The sequence below is a fragment of the Fusarium oxysporum genome, chromosome I (genome assembly GCF_013085055.1).
Source record: "Fusarium oxysporum Fo47 chromosome I, complete sequence".
Lineage (NCBI taxonomy): Eukaryota > Fungi > Ascomycota > Sordariomycetes > Hypocreales > Nectriaceae > Fusarium > Fusarium oxysporum.
In genome coordinates, this window is record NC_072840.1 from 4,215,114 (window position 1) to 4,234,591 (window position 19,478).

Consider the following 19,478-nt stretch of genomic DNA (forward strand, 5'->3'; position numbering starts at 1 on the left):
CTTTGGGATGGGCATTGGCGCCGGCGCGAGGGGCGAAGTTTGTAGCAGTTGGTGAGAGCTGAGGCTCATCCTTGAAGGAGGACCTGTGAGATGCGGGAAAGCGTTTAGCTGGATGGTGGGAGGCGAGATGAACGGCGACAGGGCGGGAGATGGCAGCAGGGGATCGGGAGACGGGAGACGGCATATTATCGGAATCATAATCACAACTATAAACTCACCAAGGGTTGCTCAATGAAGCATTGCCATCAGCGCTTGGGCGAGCAGAAGGAGTAGGGGTTGGTTGCTGGCGAGGCGTCGAGGAGAATGTCGAGGTATTAGAGGTGGTAGCAGCAGCAACAGCAGGGGAAGCTGTCGCAACGGGAGCAGCAGCGGAGGATGATGGAGTTGGTGTTAGAGTATCAACGTTAGGTGCCGGATTGGGAGTAGGCGAGTGAGTGGGAATGGGAGTGGAGATAGTAGAAGCGGAAGCGGGAGCGGGAGTAGTGGAGGCAGTTGAGGGTGAGGGCGATTGCGATTGAGATGGTGACGAGGACCTCACGGTGACCGCAAAGTATGTACTACTCTCGGCACTTGCGGTGCTCGGACTGTTATCATTGCTTTTGCTTTTGCTGCTGCTGCTACCTCTGATTTTGCTTCTGCTAGAGCTCGTGATCGAGCCGATGCGGTTGAAGGGCTCATTCCTAGTCATTGTCGCCGGGGCGTGGATGGCGTTGATGGTAGGGCCCTAGGCCATAGGGAATAATATGGGTAAGGCAGGGTCCGGATGAGGACAGGACAGACGACAGGCACGGAGCAGCTAAGCATAAGCAAACACGGTGGATAACTTGTTAGCGAGAGAACAGACAACACCCCGTCAATTCAGTGCAGTTCGGTTCAGTTTCGTTCATAGGTGCCTAGTCAGTAGAATGGGTAAGAGACGAGTTCGGGTTCGGGGTTGCAAATCGTGACTGTGAGCGGCGGGGGTGAACGGACGTCCAAAGCTACTAAGGTGGGTGAGATTGGTAGATCCTCTGTAGCTAGAGACATACGCGGAAAGGTGAGGTATGTCGTTTTATTTTAAAGATTGAGATGAGATGAGATATCCTTGGAAGGTAATAGGCAAGACAAGGTAAGGTTAAGGTAAAGGTACGGAGCAGACCGAATGTGTGGTAGGTGAGTTCACGTCATGTCTGGAAACAAGAGGTAGGCGTATGAGGCTGAGTTGGAGCTCCCTGTTCCTGGCGATGTCCGGGCAAGAGGATGAGAAGACAAGAGAGGACGCTTGGGGGCTTAGGGTGAGGGCAATCAGGTCCAAGCAAGTAACAAAAAGTGTGCCCGGTGAACGAGTGAGTTGGTTGTAGGTAAGACTATTGTGCAGTACAGTGTAGGTACTTGGTATAGATGAATGAATACCTTACCTTGGTATAACTTATTGTTAGTGTCTGTAGGTGTAGTCCAAGGGCAGGCAAAGAGACCTTAGGGACATTCAGTATAGCATGCAACCCAGTGGTCGCCAACGATGGGAACTAACTGTCCGCAATGCTGGCTGCTTTGGTCTTTGGCGCTTCGTTCGCCCGGGGCAGAGTGAGATTGACCGGGGTCTGTCCGCTGTGTCTGGGCGGGATGAAGGACGAGAGAGGCTGGTTCTTAGCGTTATCCATGGTTGAGTAGAGTGACGCCCTCTGTCTCTGAGGTGTCTTGGGTCCCAGGGGCAGTGTCCACTAAATCGCTGTCCCTGTCCTCTGGAAGGCAAGCTAACGACCTCAAAGTGTGATGAGCAAGGTCAGGGCAAGGTAAACTGAAGGTAAGGTACTCGCTGGTTACGCCCGATTCAAGATTCAGGTGTACCTGAGTCCCCTGTTTGTGGTGGAGCAAATTCCACAATCGACAAGATTGTTGTTCATACAAGGTCTAAATAAACGTTATTTTTCCTAAGTCGATCCTCTTTTATCAGGAAGATATTTTGCCGTTTTGATTAATTTGCCTTCCCGTTGCATATTTTCAGGCGAATGGCAGATGCTGTGTCTCCGGTTTGTCCATGACCCGTCCAGTAGCAAATGCAAAGCGCCTATTGTTTAATTCCATGTGCATACGCCCTAACGGATAGCCAGAGCAAATCAACACTGAGAGCTGTACGGATACGGAAATACTTAATCTCAGGTACCCTCAAGTAGCGTCATCCAATCTCATATACACGGAAATGGCATCGCACGTACCACACGCTCGCCGCTCACTACATATTGAATCTGATAGTTCACGAACTGAACTTGCTTCGGCTCCACCTGTCTTGTAAGTTATAGTAAATCCCAGTTTGCTGAATACATGGTGCTGCACAACAATCAAAGACAATCTTGAGCCATGAGACTTCGAAGAGAAACAAACCCCGTACATCATGGGCCTTCTCAATCTCGCAAAATAATCCACAATTAAACAATGCCCAAATCATATCCTTTGTGTGCGCAAAGAATCTCAATATCCCGGCTGCAGTAGCTACCAAATGACATACTAACCATGTACAGAACAAACGAGACCCATGCTCCGGTCCCATTCAGGGTCTTGAAGGCGCTGCTTGCTTTTTCCCGTTTCTTTTTGACGGTTCCTTTGTTGGTAGACCTCAGTAATGAACATTGGACCGGGGTTTGTGATAGTGTCTTCTCGGTTTTCGTGTTCCGCAAATCAGCAGTTGTTTCTTTATTGGGATCGGTATTTGCCCTTGCAGGGAGATTTCACGTGCCACGATCCTATGGTCGGTCCTTCATGAGTCGATTGTAACGTTAAGTTCTGTAACAGAGACTGTCATTATCCTGGGTGTTGGGTTTGGTTGCTGTAACTCTAAAAGATACCTACTTGCATTGTAAAATCATATTTTGGGCTTGGGAATTGAATGCAGTGAGCAATTTACCATTACTCGAATCGACCCCTGACGACTATAGTGAAGTAGACCATGGTAGGAAATAAGTTGAAATGCTCCATGGCTCAAACAGATTCTATCATCTCTGTATGGATGATTGGTCTGATGAGAGAACTCCAGTTTAATTATAGCAACATCGTGAAACGAGAAAACTCGCGTACTCTGATCTGTAACGTTGATAGGTCTTGTCCATGTTATAGCGCATTCATTCATCCTTCAATCGTTCGGCACATATTGTCGGTTCTTTGATCACCATGCTTACTCGTCAGCAACAGTACGGTAATTATTGTTGTCTTGTCGTTTTCCAAGAGGATGTGCACGTTCTATACATCACCTCCCCATTGCGGGTCAATGGTAGACGGGCCTTGTTTTTGCATCTGATGCATCCAATGGCTGCAATAGAATACAGCTAAGACGGGTTACACGGATGCTGATGTTGCTATGGTCCAAGGAGAGCCCTTTCAGCCTCTACATGCTGTATCATTAACACAACGCTTTGAGTTTGGGCGACAGTTGGCTTTTGTTTTCCTACGTGGGAATACTACAACGACAGATTAGTGTGACTATGAAAGTATATCATGTTTTTTCCGCATAGTACTATTTAGGTAGTCTACGGAACTTGGTCGGCGACAATGAAATTGAGTATCATGTTGGGGGATTTTTCTTTCTTTCATTGGCCTAACTACTACATATCCAGTTGCGTGGATTGAGTACTCTTTCCGTCCTATCTTCCACATCCAGGTATTCTGCTCCTCTCTGAACAATAGCATGATTTATCACAGTATACCTTTGAGCTTCATCTGCCAACCCCTCCCAACTCACAGTAAACCATCTCCCACATGGAGCTCCACATCACACCGTACAAGCAAACCAACCTGATAAGAACACATCCTAGCTTGCTCAAAAACATGATGTTGCAGATCTCGTATCATGCTGGTTGTAAATATCTCACTCACCAGCGAACAATTTACCCTGGAGAGAGGGGCGGATCAGTCACCACTATCGATCCGCAGAATCTCTCCGGGAATTACTCCGTGAAGCCTATTAAATAGAATAACAACTACCGATGTCGTTCTCCTGGTCAACTCACTGTAAAAACTGTCTCACGGTAGAGCTTAACAAGACGCTGTGTGACAGCACATAACACCCTGCAGTTCGACGCCAGCTGTATTCGAGCCTCGTTACTGAACTGGCGTTGTTGCATATCATCTCTGTCCCGGATACGACACTGGTTTTGTTTCCTTGTCGATACACCCGTGAGAGTGCACGGTGCTACCGAAGAAAAGTGGCCCAATTGGTTCATCGTGAGTTGAGGTTTGATCACGAGCGACCGTCTCACGTGCTGAGAGTCCGTGTGGATGTGTATATAACTAACGGGCTGCAGACGATATTACCGTAGCGCCCTCCAGAGCCAGCATCAACCCAGCTCTCTGTAATCATGGGTAGCACGGATCAAAGTTTGCGAGCCTGGTGGAAAGAGAGCTCGGTGTATCAAGTGTACCCTGCATCTTATCAAGATTCCACTGGCTCTGGTGTTGGAGACCTGAAGGGCATTATCTCTCGAGTTGATTACCTCAAGGACTTGGGGGTCGATATCGTATGGCTTTCACCAATCTTCAAGAGCCCTCAGGTTGATATGGTGTGTTACCACCTTTTTTTCCCTTTCGAAAAAGCAGCAATATTGCATTGTATACTAACAAACCTCAGGGGTATGATATCAGCGACTATTACACAATCGACCCTCCATATGGTGATGTCTCAGATGTTGATGTCCTCAAGGACAAGCTCCACGAACGAGGCATGAAGCTCGTCCTCGACCTGGTCATGAATCATACCAGTGATCAGCATGAGTGGTTCAGGGAGTCTCGAAAGTCCAAGGACAACCCTTATCGTGATTGGTATATCTGGAAGCCTGCAAAGTACGATTCCGAAGGAAACAGACACCCTCCCAACAACTGGGATGCTCATTTCCAAGGTAGGTGCACTATGGCTTCTAAGTCTGAGTGCCCCAGCTAACGAATTTCTAGGAAGTGCCTGGGAGTACGACGAGACCACAGATGAATACTATCTCTGCCTCTTCTGCAAGCAACAGCCAGATCTTAACTGGGAGAATCCTGCAGTCAGAAAACAAGTTCACGATGTCATGCGCTTCTGGCTCGACAGAGGCACCGATGGTTTCCGCATGGATGTTATCAACTTTGTTAGTAAGGACCAGGCATTCCCCGACTCTGACAAGACTGTACTTCGCGGTCATGAATTCTATGCTTGTGGTCCCCGATGTCACGAGTTTCTCAAAGAGATTGGTGCTATTCTGAAAGAGTACGATGCTTTCAGCGTGGGTGAGATGCCCTGTGTGCACGATGAGCGTGAGTTGATTAAGGCTGTTCGTGGTGACCGTGGAGAGTTGAGCATGATTTTCCACTTTGAGTTGTAAGTCAAGGTTTCCAACATCAGACTTATATCAGTTGCTGATCAACTCGCAGGATGGATCTTGATCATGGCGTCGGCGGCAAGTTCACACCTAGATCCTGGGACCTTTCTGAGCTCAAATCTACCACCCTCAAGTGGCAGAAGTTCATGTACGACAATGAAGGCTGGAACGCTCTTTACTTGGAGAACCACGACCAACCACGGGCTGTCAGCCGCTTTGTTCACGATGACGCCGAGCATCGGGTGGATAGTGCGAAGCTTATCGCCATCTTCCTGGGTTTCCAGTCGGGCACCCCTTTTATTTACCAAGGACAGGAGATTGGGATGACCAATGTCCCTAGGGACTGGGACTTGGAAGAATACAAGGACCTTGACTGCCTTCGACATTGGGAGTAAGTCAGAGAATCCAGCTGCTAAACATATTTCACTGACATCCCTTATAGTCTTCACAGAAACGATGATGAGGCGGCTCGGAACTCCTACAAGGTCGAGTATCAGAAGAAGTCTCGTGACAATGCCAGAACTCCCATGCAATGGGACGCAAGCCCCAACGCTGGCTTTACTACTGCTGATGCTAAGCCTTGGATGAGAGTCAATGATAACTACAAGGAAATCAACGCTGCATCCCAGACTTCAGACCCCAACTCTGTGTATGGCTGCTACCGCAAGGTTCTGCAGAGACGAAAGGAGTTCCTAGACATATTTGTATATGGAAACTTCCAACTCGTTGACGAGTCCAACGAGAAGGTCTTTGCATACTCACGAAGGGCCGGCAACGGAGAGACTGCTCTCATCGTATGTAACTTCACAACTGATACAGTTGCGTGGTCTTTGCCTGGCAAGACTCGAGAGGTGCTGGTCAGTTCTGCTGGAAGGACAGTTGATGATTTAAACAGTGGCGAGACCAAACTGGCACCTTGCGAAGCCTTTGCCGTCCTGCTCGAGTAGAATGAGCTGAATATTGAGTCTCGCAATGGATTTGATCCCCATAGAAGAGGGCAATGACGATACTGGCCAATTGATAGAGTTAAATCAAACCGTGAATTCATTCACTCATAGAGTATCGAAGCTTGTGGCACGAAGAGAGTTGACAGCAAGACGAAGACGTGCATTCTCATTACCCAGCGGTTGATATTGGCCGAGTATCTATTCATACAAGGTACATAAACCACTCCTTGTCCCGCTCTATTCGTGTAGATTTGTCCATTACACCGACGCTCTAGTCCTGTCGTCCCTTTAGTAATCGCTTGGTAACCTTGTCCTTCTCGATAATGTAAACGTGGGCACCCCAGCCCGAAAGGGCATCACGGTCAACAGCGTTGAGCAACGACTGAGAGATGGTCTCAAAGAGGGCATCGGGTTCCTATAAGTATTATTATCAGCATTTCGCTCTTGAGCGGAGCAACAGCCGAACTCGGGCGATGTATAGCTGCTTTGTCATTATTTGCATACCAGATCAGGCTCCCAGAGACCCTCGCACATGCCAAAGAGCTGCTCCGAAGCGGTGCCAGAGACAATGAAGTCCTTGGCAAAGTCGATACAGCCAATACTATCGAAACCACAGATAAAAGGCTTGCCAGTCTTAGGATCAAGACCAGCAACGACAGGAGACACAAAGTAAGGTCCAAAACGGCGCTCGTAGAGAGATGAGGAAACGAGGTTGGCAAAAGTTCGCGGGGCGATGGAGCGCTCCTCACGCAGGCGATACATGTTGACCTTGTAGCGGAAGAGGTCGCTCACGGTGTTGACATCGGTAGCCAGGCCAGTGAGACCTAAGAAGACGTCGCCGTACTGGAAGATCTTGGGGAAATTGTTGGACACAGTCAGAGCCTGGAGACCGAGGCGAAGATCGCATGCGATGGCGACACAGTCCTTTCCGACCATGGCGACACAGGCGCCGCCGTCTGGAAGAAGAGGGATGTTAGCTATGGATGAAGGCTGGTATAATGGCAGGCGACCGAGACGAACTTATCGAGAAAGGAGATGACTATTGATTGAGTTCTATGATTAGCTTTGTGTGAAAAAGAGATTGGCTCGCCGGAGGTTAACCTACCATGATGACTTCTTGAAGGTAGAAAGGTAGATGCGAGGTCGGGGAATCGACGTCAACCAGCGGCCGTCTTATCGAGAGGAACTCGGGAACAAGGGAGGCGGCGATTCGTTATGTGAAACCGCAAGCTTTGCAGTCGCTAATTCGTATCGTATCTTCGCGTCGTGGGGTTGTAGAAGAGCAGCCGGCGTGGAGTGGATGGAGTGCGAGTTGGACAGTTGAAGCTCCCGTCACTGGGTTGGAGCTACAGAAGGTGCAGTGCAATGAGGTTGCTGCTAAGGTCCGTGGTACGTACAGGCGGGCTGCAAGGCAAACACGGTCTGGCGTGGCCGGGTACAGGCAGGTCCACGTCTGTTAGAGCAGCCTACAAGTTGTGGCGGCTGAGGCTCAGTTACTTGAATTACATAAGCGAACATATAGTAGAGTTCGAAATCGCATTTGGAGACGAGAGGAACGATTAGTACAAAACAGCTATTTCAGACTCTGGTTCACAGAAGCTTCCATGTGTTTCAAATGATCATATAGAGGTGCCGTAAATTCCGAGCACTCGATACTCCGGAGATCTTTCTAGGTGAACTACTTAACATACCTTAGTAGACAATAGAGATTTAGAATAATGCGCATACCTTGGTTTCGCATAAAACAGCAGATTTTGCCTAAGGGTGGGTAGTTATTTGTTTAATGCTCTAATCGAGAGGGTTCGAGTCCTCCGTCTTCACCTAATCAAAGTACCTGAGGTTGGTAGGTTTGTTTAGAAGCTTCTAGCAGCTCAGAGAGTTATTCGAGGGTGCTCATAACTCGTGGCTGGGTGCCTGCTGGAGCTGTCCTTGGTAGCTGAGGTCCCTCTCTAAGGTAAGTAACCCCACCGTTGACCACTCGACTCACCCACACTGGCTGCTTACATCACCGCCAACCGAGCTCAACATCCATCCCCCGCGATCATCCTTTATTAACGAATTCATGTTAGCCTAATACAGGTGCAGCTTCAACCCTACACCTCATCGTCTTGATACCTAAACCTTCTGAAGAATGGCGACCAACGTCGTGGTGATAGCCACCGACCTACGGCGAGCTACTATCAAAGTCAACCCTGGAACCTACCTTATTGATGTGTTGGAGGAAGCTTGTAGAAGACTTAACCTTTCCAGTGATAAATATCTTGTCAAGTAGGTACCACATGCTCGGGCTAGGCTCTGCCGCTGAACGAATGGCTAACGAAATTGACGTATAGACACCGACAAAAAACAGTAGATTTATCTGTTCCCTTCCGAACTTCTGGTCTGTCACCAGGCGCAAAACTTGAACTTGTCCAAAAGTCGAAAACACCTTCTGCTATCCAAGTCGCCCTCCAAGTTCCTCCTCCCGAGGGCCGCGAAATACCCGGTGGCCGGTTAATTCAAAAATTCCCCAGCGATCTCACCATATGGAAGGTTCTACGCCAGTTCGAGAGCGGAGAGGCCAGCAATGGAAGAAACATCAATATTACCGGCCGCGGGATTGCGCAAATGAGTGGTGATACGGGGAGTGGTAGTGGACAGCTTTACTATGAAACACCTGTTCTCAACATTATGGGACGAGAGCTTTCAACCTTTGTCGATTTCCAGAAGACACTATCGCAACTAGGATACAACTCAGGGAATGTCCTAATTAGATTGGACTACCGAAAGACAGACAAGACACTGTACGATGCAATGACAGAAATTGGTCAGTTCTTCAAAGATACCGAGGATGAAGGCCTGAAGGCAGAAGTGCCAGCTGCAAAGGTAGAGCTTGCACCAGAACAAGGGGTACAGAAACCAGAAGAGCAAGCACAAAGGGAGACGGAGGACTCACAGATGACGGATAATCAAGTAGAACGGACACATGACCCAGCCCCCATTCAACAAGAAACAGAGCCCAAGGCTGCTAATGAGGACAACATGGATATCGACTCTTCTCAGCCCGGGGATCCTCTGGCACCTATCAACGTTTTCCTTGCCCCTTCAGGGTCAACACCTGCTGCAGCCTTGACTCCTGCTACCGATGCTGACTTTGCCCCTACAATTGCTCATGCGCAACTTCATCAAGCTCGGCTTCAGGGGGATTCGAGGAACAAGCGTCTGCTATCAGACCGCGAATTGGAAGAGAAGGCTGCTGCAGAGGCCGCAAGGATCAACGCAATTAAGTCTATTCTCGTCAAAGTCCGATTTCCGGACAACACAAGCAGCGACTGGGAAGTAAGTCCCTCTCACAGTGGCCAGTTCCTCTACGATGCTGTTCGGCACGTTATGGCCCATAACAACCAACCTTTCCATCTTGTTCTTCCCGGGACCAAGATTGTGATCAAGGACGATCCAAGCCCCAGCAACGGATTGATCAAGGCGTATAAACTGTCTGGGCGTACCTTGATTAACCTGGTCTGGGATGATGCTGTACCATCAGCCGTACGAAAGGAGCCATTCCTCAAGGCCAACATTGCTCAAAAGGGCCAGCGGGTCAAGGTGCCTGAGCTCATCGCTTCGAATGATCAAGAAGAGGAAGTACCTCTTGCTCGGCCAGCACAAGCAGAGAAGGGTGAGGGCTCAGAAGAGAAGACTGGCAAGAAGATACCCAAGTGGCTCAAGCTGGGCAAGAAATAGACAATAGTGGCAGTTTAGAAACGTTACGGTGTTCGCATTAATGATCATTGGTGGCGTTGGTTTAAGGGGGCTTTTTCATAGCGCAAAACAGCGAAATCCATAGGTTATGAATACATATTGCATTCAACGGATTTAAGTTCGAAAACAAAGGGGAAGCGTCACTTATCACGAAAGACAGATTGGAACATGGCTTGATCATTACGCCATAAGTCTCTTGAAAGTGTTGGTATTCCGGTGATCCGCAGCTAAATCCCTGCCACGGCGCGTCCAAGCCGTTAATTTTTTAATCGATCAAATCGTGACCACGCCAATCCATGCGAACCCCGTTCGGTGCCAGATTCCCAAAAAAAATCAGATCAAATCGGGTTGATTTAGTGACCAGTACGGCGGGCCTCAGCAATGACGCGCTGGAGCTCGTCGACCTTGGCCTTGGCACGGCCGAAGGTACCGAGCTGCGGTGCGAGTTAGTACTTATATCGTGGGGTGATTGCAGTGTTTCGGTTCGACCTACTCTCTTCTTGGCGAGCTTACGGGCACGCTTGTCCTTGGAGTTGCGGAGCAACTCAATGACTCGGCGCTCGTAGGGAGCAAGGCTATGAAAAATGGTGGTTAGCAAAAGTCCGAGCACGTATTTGAGAACTCCTACGATGGATAGGGTCGATGTCGGCGACGAGGCCTTGAACATGCGGCGCAAATGCCCAGCATCTCCCATCCATCGCCTCCCAATCCGACCTCTAATCCCCCCACCCAAAAAAAAGATATTTGACTTACCCAGCAACCTCCTTGACGACCTCACGGACGAAAGCAGTGCGCTTGCTCAGGTGACCCTTGGTTCGGGAAACACGGGGCTTGACGACACGGGGAGTGGTTTTCTGTAATATCGGCGACAAATGTCAGCGTCCATCGTCTGCTAGTTGGGTGGTTGTCGAGCCCTCATCCGTCGCGAAGGCGAAGACAAAGCAGAGATCCTCCACGAGGTGAGACTGCGACAGAAAGACGTACGTGACCCTTGTTGAGGCCGACGGCCAGGCCAGATCGAGCGGTTTCAGCGGCCATTGTTGCTGGATGGGTTAGTTGGATCGTGAGGTGACGAGAATATTTCCAACAGGATCAGAAAAAACGAGGGGATCTTTAGTTGCCTTAGTTTGCGTACCAAAATTTGCTGAAGCTGTGGGTCACGTGCCGAAGGGTAACGGGTTTTTGCATTTGTGCGAACCCCACATCAAGTTCCATTGACAGCGAGTGGATCTGTTGCGTGAGACGGCTCGTCAGAGCTCAGAAGAAGACTAACACAGATATCTACAAATGAAGAACTACACTTGGCATCATGAACCGTCAACTCTGAATTTGAAACATACTTTGACTCTCTAAAGAAATTATGCTGCTGATCATGCTCAAATTAAACGGATGTGGCATCATATCTTGAAGGCCAAGATTAACATCATGGGAAGTCTTTGCCATACTCAATCCCATATAGCCCAGAATCAGCATGAATATCTACTTGGCCTTATCCAGCAACAGGCCATCTTCATCCAGGTGCTGTAGGATCTTGGATGCCTCCAAATCCACAAAGGAGGTCAAATAAGGTACGACGATCCTTTGTGCATTGCGATCGACAACCGAGTCTTCAAGGGAGCATCCTCCAATCTTCCTCGTGTTAAAGCGAAACACGCAAAATGTAACCAGCAGAACTCGGAAAGCCATCGCTTCTCAGTCCAACGCTTTTGCATGACGAGATCACGTTTCTATTCTTGTGTCACTCAACAGCAACAGCCTTGTTGGCCATCTGTACTGTAACTAAGAATAACTTGACGCTCAGACGCTTGGTTACAGAGGCTCTACCATAAACAATGAGTTGGCACATGGATATTCCATAATAAACGTCCGAGGCTCCGACCCAGCAAACATGAAACATGATCGGCATCCAATCAATTGCACTGCCTGGTTGTTGGATCCTCGCCTCCGATCCCGTCAACTCCATGTCTCCTCGCGGATGCAGAAGGATCTGCGGGTGGAATTGGATCGCAATGCACGACGGCACTGGAATCTAGAGGAGGCCCGATTTAATGGGTTACTAGGCCGCGTGTTCGGTAAGGCAAGGAGAAACCACTCAGGGCGGTTGATGCTCTGACGTCGTGTTCTCCATATGGCTTTTGATGGACTTATAAACTACCTACCTCGCTAGTCATGTCTTGAGTTGAAAACCTGCTGTTTGACAACATCAAACTTCACGAATTAACATACGTCTTATAATTATACAACCTCTCACTTCGTACTAAACACACATACTACATCCCTCTAATACTCTCACAATGCAATTCGGACTTTTGCTTTTTTCTGCTTTGCCCGCGACTTGGGCCGCACATCTCTACGCAGTTCCCCAGAGTCTTTCTCTTCTCGAGACCAGTGCTGAAGATAATGGCTGCACACTCCCCGATACCTACCGCATCCGGAACTTCAAGGCAGAGTCTAAAGACAGCGGCAAGACGCTCAGTGCCTTTGACTTCGTATTCTTCGACGAGGACACCAAATTGACGACTCCTTGCCACAAGAACGCTTCTTCAAAGGCCCTCACGGGCTTGGGAGGCAGAGATCGTTTTGCGTGTGACAACGACGCGGTGGAGTTCATCTGGACTGATGATACCAAGAAGCTATGGATGATGGAGAAGGTCTGTCAACAACAGGATGGGTAAGTCTTGACTCCTTGATCTTAAAGAGACAACATGTATTGACAGTGACCCAATAGATCTGTACCATATGAAGCCAGTGGTAGCATCATTCTCAACGTCAAGTGCGCCAGGACTGGCAGCTGCTCAAGCAACTCGACAGACCAGAAGTCGGCCTTTACTAGCCTTCAACCCGTGAGGGAGGCTCCTCCTTCCTAAGAAAACGGTCTGTGATAAGTTAGATCTTGTGATGTTGAGTCGTGCAGGATCCAGCCTGGTAGTCAGGCGTGCTACTTTGTCACTTGTACAAAACAAAACTGGACGTATGAGGATGGTAGTGAAGCGAGGAAAAGACAGCGATAAGGTCCTATTAGTACCACGACTGAATAGAGAATCGGCTCAAAACGTCGATCTGAGCAACGTCCTTTGTTCATGATTTCTTAAGATCGTTTATTCAGGAACAAAAGCCGACTTCCGCCTCCAACGTGAAAGATTGTAAAGTGGGTCTATAATCCGGGGTAGTGTAGTCTCGTTGGCCACTCAGAGTGTCTCATTCGGCTCTAAACAGAGGGAACAAGTGACTCTTCTTTTCCATTGGTCATTTGGTGGCCTAAACAGGTACCGCCGGTTCTAGTACATGCGCCGTATGACCTCAACAGTTTGAAGTGTTACTCACGAGACCTGTCAACCCTGATCTTGACCTCTTCACTTAATCTACCTGCTATTTCAGCCCTCATCATTATGTGTGTTGAGGCTAAAACCAAGCAGTCCTCAACAATTTGTTAATGATGCATTGCTTCTTTTCCCTCATCTCGTCCATTCTCAATTCGGAGAACTTCTGAGTCGTTACCAGAAGTTGATTCTACAACACAGAGCGAGGATTGGGGACCTTTCCCAATATTGAAAAAAGATTAACGCATTTATGGACGCGTCTACAACTGTTCAGACTTTGCAACTATCAGCATAAGGCACCACGTTACACCATGCGACTCAGACCTGTCAACACGATGAGGACACTGACTCTTCAGCTGATTCTCATCACTTCATGCCTCGCTCTGAGCAATCCATTATCAATACTCAGGCACAGCAATAATAGTCCTGATACTAAGCCCTACGGCATATCAGTGCCCTTATTTGCAACGCTCGAGCGTCTGTCGCGGCTCGTCGACATTGCCTATTGTATTGGCACCACAGGAGTCAGGAAACCCTTCGACTGTGTATCGCGCTGCAGCGAGTTTCCCAGTCTCGATCTCGTCAATACGTGGAATACTGGCCCTTTACTCAGTGACAGTTGCGGCTATATCGCTGTTGATCACGGTGTGAGACAACGCGGAGACAATGACGCTTACATGGCTGGTGAGCCTGCTATCGTGGTGGCCTTCCGCGGTACCTACAGCATCGCCAATACGATTGTCGATCTGAGTACTGTACCGCAAGAGTATGTGCCGTACCCGTCTCCTGACAACGGCGGAGAAGAACCTCCGGACGAACCGGAGCATCAATGTACAAATTGTACGGTGCACATGGGGTTCCTCCAGTCCTGGAGGAATGCTCGACGCCTCGTACTTCCACAATTGAGACAGTTGAGGCTCCAATATCCTTCTTATCCTGTTCAGCTTGTAGGCCATAGCCTAGGAGGTTCCGTCGCTTGCCTCGCTGCACTGGAGCTCAAGATATCTCTAGGGTGGCAGGACGTCATAGTCACGACTTTTGGTGAGCCCCGAGTTGGGAATGAAGGGCTCGCTCGCTTCGTCGATGAGGTCTTCCACCTAGATGGCCAAGATGATCTCGAGGGGCGAGAATACAGGCGGGTTACTCACAAGGAAGACCCCGTGCCCCTTCTTCCCCTGGGCGAATGGGGTTACAAGTCACACGCAGGTGAGATATACATCGCCAAACAGGAGCTCAGCCCTTCTGAAGCCGATATTTACATGTGTATCGGCGACAACGATCCGAAATGCATATCGGGGGCAGACGACTCGTTATGGATGACGATACGCCGCTTGTTCCATGTCAAAGGCCTTCTTACGGCCTCGGACAAATTGGCGGAGTTGAATGGATTCCCTTCCAGATTCAAGCTATGGCAACTGCTGTTTGCTCATCGGGACTACTTCTGGAGACTAGGCCTCTGTGTACCAGGAGGCGACCCTGCAGATTGGGGCAGAGGACGATACCAAGCACCGGAAACGGAAGAGTTATGAGTTTTAACTTATTGTGTTGGAGTTGGCAGGCGTTGATGATATGGAAAAGCCTGCTTTAAGATACCTCATGCATCTGAACTTAATGGATTAACACATGTGAAGGGCTGGAGTATCAACATGTTTGTAATCAAATCTGTCATGTAATTCATCAAATATTCAAGAAATCCAATGTAGTCTCAAGCGTCTAAAACCTAATGACTCACATTCCAGAATCACCATATGGGCAAAAGAGATCATGTTTTCTACCCCGTGCCAACCAGTACATTTAACGTGTTGTTCAAAGTCCTACGTTTTTCTGGTGACCTGGTCCAGCCAGTCCCGCTGAGCACAGGCTAGACCGAGCGGAAAGCCCCACCAAAACAAGCCGAACCAGGATTACTCAAAGTCATGTCAAGTGATAAAGAAGGGTCCCAGGCTAAAAGAGGTCCCTGAAAGAAAGAATTCACCTTGGGGAAGGCTACTGGAACTCAGACTTATCCAGCCTGGTCGACTTGTTTCTATGTAGACAGTCTATCATCTCGAAATCCCACTATAATAAGAATGAGATAAGAAAGGAGAACACCACATGCCTGCTGCTGAGCTGTCTGTACTGTATGAGGCAAACCCGGTTTCCACGGCTCTGGTGGAACGTGGGCTTCGGATGATTGCAGATGGGTCTGTGGGATCAGAGGAGAAATCGTTCAGTTTAACAGGGGTTTGATGAGCGACAGAGCAGCTATTTAGCCCCAGATTGCAAAAAGAAGGGGTCCATTGAATTTGGCCAGGGCTGGTTACGAACAAGACTACAAGTGAGTTGAACTTGACAGCTACAGTGCTCCCATAAAGTGGAATTTCTTGAAACGAGCAGGACATCACCAAACTCTAAGCAGCTAAAGAGTTCCCGCATCCAGGTTCGCGGATTCCTGGTCAAGGATGGATAAGTCGAGGCGTACGATATGACATGGAGGGGTTGCAAGCAAGCGGAATGAGAATGTCAAGTGTCAAGTCACAAAGCAGGGATTTGACCCGTTCAAAGCGAGATGGGCAGATCTTGAGATTTGATGCAGCCCAGCCAGGCCAGCAAAGAGTACTGTATCTATTAGTCCTGACGAACCCCATAGATAGGGCTCTGTTTCTTGACGGACACGAGTGTGAGTGCTGTGGATGGATTGTGTAAGAAATCTTGATCCAGGTTTCAGATAGTGGTTTTGGTCTTGGTTTGATACATATATCGCAACAGGCGTCTCAGAGTCAGGATCAGGGTCACAAAGTCCAGACTGTATCGAGTGGTTGGATTTGATAAGCTCTTAGACGCTGGAGTGGGCGGTTAATACAACGGACGATCCCAGGAAATGAGTTCATCTCGTGCGAAGCTTTCACGGCCTGTAATCTAGCAAAATAGAATTGTCATGTGCTGGTAAGCTCTGTGAGAGTCTAACTATGAAGGCGTATGAATGGTAGACTCTCATGTGCCTTCTGGCGGTAGTGGAAGTCGTAGGCAGACAACAACAGATTACCACTGGTCAAAAGCCTCTCCGATTTCAGACTTTCAGCCATGATTCGTGTGTGAGATGCGTGCTGCCGTCTGTGGCGGGCTTGGAGATAACCAGGACAAGGGCCCAATAGAAGTCGTCTCATCAGCCCCAATGAGGCTGATTCTATTATGATGCAGAGACAACAACAACAAGCATTGTGTGATTTCTCATAGAAAAAGCAGCTTGCCGCAAAGGAGACATTAGCACGTGCATATCAGCACCATCCCCTGTGAATCAAAGTAAAGGGGTCTGCACAGGCGTAAATGAACTGGAGGAGAGATTGGCGTCAACTGCCAGGGCTAACGAGCACCAAGCTTCAAACAAAGGCCAGAAAACTGTTTCGTTTGGTGGAAGAGGGGTGAAGTCAATGGAAGGGGGCTCATCTCTGTCGTCACTTTTTTTTTTACGCTCACGTGGCTACCTGTGCATTGTTTACATCTGGCATGGATGGCATGGCATGGCAGCCTGGGCCAGGACAAGCCCAGGTTCCTTGAGTTTCTACTAACGTAGCACGCCAGCTCCGCAATATTTGAGACTGCGGACACTCAGATTGCTCCAAGCTACCTTCAGTATTGGATGCACTGCAATTTAGATGAGGCGGGCAGCTATGGCACACCGGGTTCCGTCTGGACTTTTTAACGGGGACATGTTCCGCTAAACGGGGAGATCATATCGGCTCCCCTATTTTCTCCTTTCTCTCCAGTTAATGGCACTGTCGGTTGTCTTGAAAAGATCCATTCATTATTAGAGCGGTGACTGGGTTGTGGTGCACTAATGTAGATATGCGGGTTAAACAGTTACCAAGAAGTGGGAGCCAAAGGCCAAAGGCCAACAGCCCGGGCCCAAGGCGACCCTGGGATTGGGCGGGCCAGGCTGTTCCTCAGGCGAGACACCCCTAGAAACGATGGGGGGAGCTGCCCGCACTGGGGGCCTGCCCGCTGCCTGTCCGGCTGGCTCCCATTAGTACAGGGCGCTGCCAAAATCCAATTCTAATGCGCAAAATACGTACCTACCTCGCTCACCCAACGCCTGACCCGCCTACACCTCAGTCCAATCCAGTCACTGGTCTCTCTACCTTACCTTACCTCTACTCATCCCTCTCCCTACGCGCCCCCCAACTCTCAACCTCAAAAATTCAATCTCTCACTCAACCTCTCTTCTCCCTGTCACGACTACTTCCACTTCCTTTTTTCTTATCAAACAATTCCCAATATCTTCCAAAATGGCCACCGAGGTATGTATTCTCCCTGCTAGTTTCTCTATTCTTCTCTAGAGATGTTCTACCCTTTTTCTCTCTCGGCCTCCTGTCCCGCCGAAGGCCGCACAACCCCTCAATCGAAGCCCAACATGGACAAACGGTGACAACACCATGAGGTTCCTCCTCGAAATTCACGATTCTTGCATGGCCTTGAACTCTGGGTTATGTAGCTTGCGATTCTCTAGAGGCTCTCTCAACTTGTCATCAGGCGGTGTTACTCGATCCCCCCCTCCCTGCTCATCTCCTCATCCCCATCTCTCTAATCAAGATGCTTGATGCTGACTCTCATGGTATGATAGCGTGAAAGGTTTGTCTATATCATCCCCTCCCGGATCTCTTCCGATGCTATCGGCGCCCCGCCAATGCCTTGGCTCGTCCAGCTCGTTCAGGAATCAGAACCCCTTCGAAGGACGTCGTATCGCTGACATCGTACGTGTTACCTCACTATAGCAAGACCTTCCTGGCCCGCCTCTGCGAGCAGGCCGAGCGCTACGATGAGATGGTCACCTACATGAAGGAGGTGGCTAAGCTGGGCGGAGAGCTCACCGTTGACGAGCGTAACCTCCTCAGCGTCGCCTACAAGAACGTTGTCGGCACCCGACGTGCCTCATGGCGCATCATCTCCTCGATCGAGCAGAAGGAGGAATCTAAGGGCTCCGACAAGCACGTATCCACCATCAAGGACTACCGCAACAAGATCGAGACCGAGCTCGAGAAGGTCTGCCAGGATGTTCTCGATGTCCTCGACGACTTCCTCATCCCCAACGCCGCCACCGGCGAGTCCAAGGTCTTCTACCACAAGATGTGCGTTTTTATCTTCCCCGCCTCTAGCCTGAGGCCCCTCGTCTTTCCGCCCTTTTTGTGCTCACGCAGCACTACACCCATCTCGCTCCATGCGTGCTTTTTCCACCGAAAAAAAAAAAGAAAATGCACTCCTTTTTTTTATTAATTTAGTTATCGAGAAGCTGACCGTGTTTCTTTCTGATGAATAGGAAGGGTGACTACCACCGTTACCTCGCTGAATTCGCCTCTGGTGAGAAGCGCAAGGGTGCTGCTACCGCTGCCCACGATGCTTATAAGGTAAGGCTAAATTAAAACCCAACTACCCCCCCACCACCGTCACATGCCGCAAGATCCGGGCCGCTGGTGCCCCTCGCTGACAAGTTTTGCCCAACCACAGAGCGCTACCGATGTTGCCCAGACTGAGCTCACTCCCACTCACCCCATCCGTCTGGGTCTCGCTCTCAACTTCTCCGTCTTCTACTACGAGATCTTGAACTCCCCCGACCGTGCTTGCCACCTCGCGAAGCAGGCCTTCGACGATGCTATTGCCGAGCTCGACTCCCTCTCTGAGGAGTCTTACCGCGACAGCACCCTGATCATGCAGCTCCTCCGCGACAACCTCACCCTCTGGACTTCTAGCGACAGCGCTGAGGGCGAGGCCGCTGGTGCTGCCGATGCTCCCAAGAAGGAGGAGGGCGAGGCTGCCAAGCCCGCTGAGCCTGCCGCCGCCCCTGCTGAGGAGCCTGCGCCTGCTGCCGCCTCCTAAATCTGTCAATAATCCCCCTCGATACCACATGCGTCTCGGCATATAGGAACCGAGACGTATTCTTGCCCCGGTTACACTTGTCTGCCCCCGGACACACGGATAGCTGGGCCTGTCTTGGGCGGGCTGGATGATAGTACGAGGCTTCTTCTTTTTGCGCGGTGCGTTGCTTTTTTCCCATGGCGATGGAGAGGGAGGAATCACAAAGGGTCTGGTTTCTGGCAAGGGAGAGTGTACGGCGTGGACTCTTTCGTCTTGTTTGTCCGTCGGACTAGTAAGAAGGGAAGAAGGGAGGAGGGGAATCG

General features: G+C 49.6%; 7 protein-coding genes across 7 annotated transcripts; 5 read left to right on the top strand and 2 right to left on the bottom strand.

Moving 5' to 3' along the window:
- The first annotated feature begins 3,983 nt into the window (after window positions 1-3,983).
- FOBCDRAFT_6441 (glycoside hydrolase superfamily) lies at window positions 3,984-6,391 on the top strand. Its single transcript, XM_031182702.3, has 5 exons — window positions 3,984-4,529; window positions 4,598-4,865; window positions 4,918-5,320; window positions 5,374-5,712; window positions 5,764-6,391. The coding sequence occupies exons 1-5, from the start codon at window positions 4,329-4,331 to the stop codon at window positions 6,266-6,268; spliced, it is 1,716 nt and encodes a 571-aa protein (XP_031043470.2). The 5' UTR covers window positions 3,984-4,328; the 3' UTR covers window positions 6,269-6,391.
- A 16-nt stretch (window positions 6,392-6,407) lies between these two features.
- Window positions 6,408-7,819, bottom strand: FOBCDRAFT_212444 (nucleophile aminohydrolase). The gene is made up of 4 exons (XM_054702884.2): window positions 7,374-7,819; window positions 7,289-7,307; window positions 6,773-7,224; window positions 6,408-6,683 (listed from the first exon to the last, which is right to left on the bottom strand). Exons 1-4 carry the CDS (start codon window positions 7,374-7,376, stop codon window positions 6,540-6,542), a joined length of 618 nt encoding a protein of 205 aa, XP_054558859.2. The 5' UTR covers window positions 7,377-7,819; the 3' UTR covers window positions 6,408-6,539.
- Window positions 7,820-8,230: 411 nt separating this feature from the next.
- FOBCDRAFT_212445 (uncharacterized protein) lies at window positions 8,231-10,214 on the top strand. Its single transcript, XM_031182707.3, has 2 exons — window positions 8,231-8,536; window positions 8,602-10,214. Exons 1-2 carry the CDS (start codon window positions 8,400-8,402, stop codon window positions 9,986-9,988), a joined length of 1,524 nt encoding a protein of 507 aa, XP_031043475.1. The 5' UTR covers window positions 8,231-8,399; the 3' UTR covers window positions 9,989-10,214.
- FOBCDRAFT_212446 (ribosomal protein L36e) lies at window positions 10,168-11,114 on the bottom strand. Its single transcript, XM_031182709.3, has 4 exons — window positions 10,991-11,114; window positions 10,760-10,860; window positions 10,500-10,581; window positions 10,168-10,440 (listed from the first exon to the last, which is right to left on the bottom strand). Exons 1-4 carry the CDS (start codon window positions 11,042-11,044, stop codon window positions 10,360-10,362), a joined length of 318 nt encoding a protein of 105 aa, XP_031043477.1. The 5' UTR covers window positions 11,045-11,114; the 3' UTR covers window positions 10,168-10,359.
- A 1,186-nt stretch (window positions 11,115-12,300) lies between these two features.
- Window positions 12,301-12,873, top strand: FOBCDRAFT_267664 (uncharacterized protein; the record flags this gene model as incomplete). Its single annotated transcript, XM_031182710.2, has 2 exons — window positions 12,301-12,677; window positions 12,735-12,873. The coding sequence occupies 2 exons, from the start codon at window positions 12,301-12,303 to the stop codon at window positions 12,871-12,873; spliced, it is 516 nt and encodes a 171-aa protein (XP_031043478.2).
- A 446-nt stretch (window positions 12,874-13,319) lies between these two features.
- Window positions 13,320-15,167, top strand: FOBCDRAFT_212448 (Alpha/Beta hydrolase protein). Its single transcript, XM_031182712.3, has one exon. It carries the CDS (start codon window positions 13,638-13,640, stop codon window positions 14,853-14,855), a length of 1,218 nt encoding a protein of 405 aa, XP_031043480.2. The 5' UTR covers window positions 13,320-13,637; the 3' UTR covers window positions 14,856-15,167.
- Window positions 15,168-17,422: 2,255 nt separating this feature from the next.
- FOBCDRAFT_6464 (14-3-3 domain-containing protein) lies at window positions 17,423-19,424 on the top strand. Its single transcript, XM_059612246.1, has 5 exons — window positions 17,423-17,603; window positions 17,927-17,934; window positions 18,078-18,431; window positions 18,620-18,707; window positions 18,808-19,424. Exons 1-5 carry the CDS (start codon window positions 17,592-17,594, stop codon window positions 19,174-19,176), a joined length of 831 nt encoding a protein of 276 aa, XP_059463889.1. The 5' UTR covers window positions 17,423-17,591; the 3' UTR covers window positions 19,177-19,424.
- The last annotated feature ends 54 nt before the right edge of the window (window positions 19,425-19,478 follow it).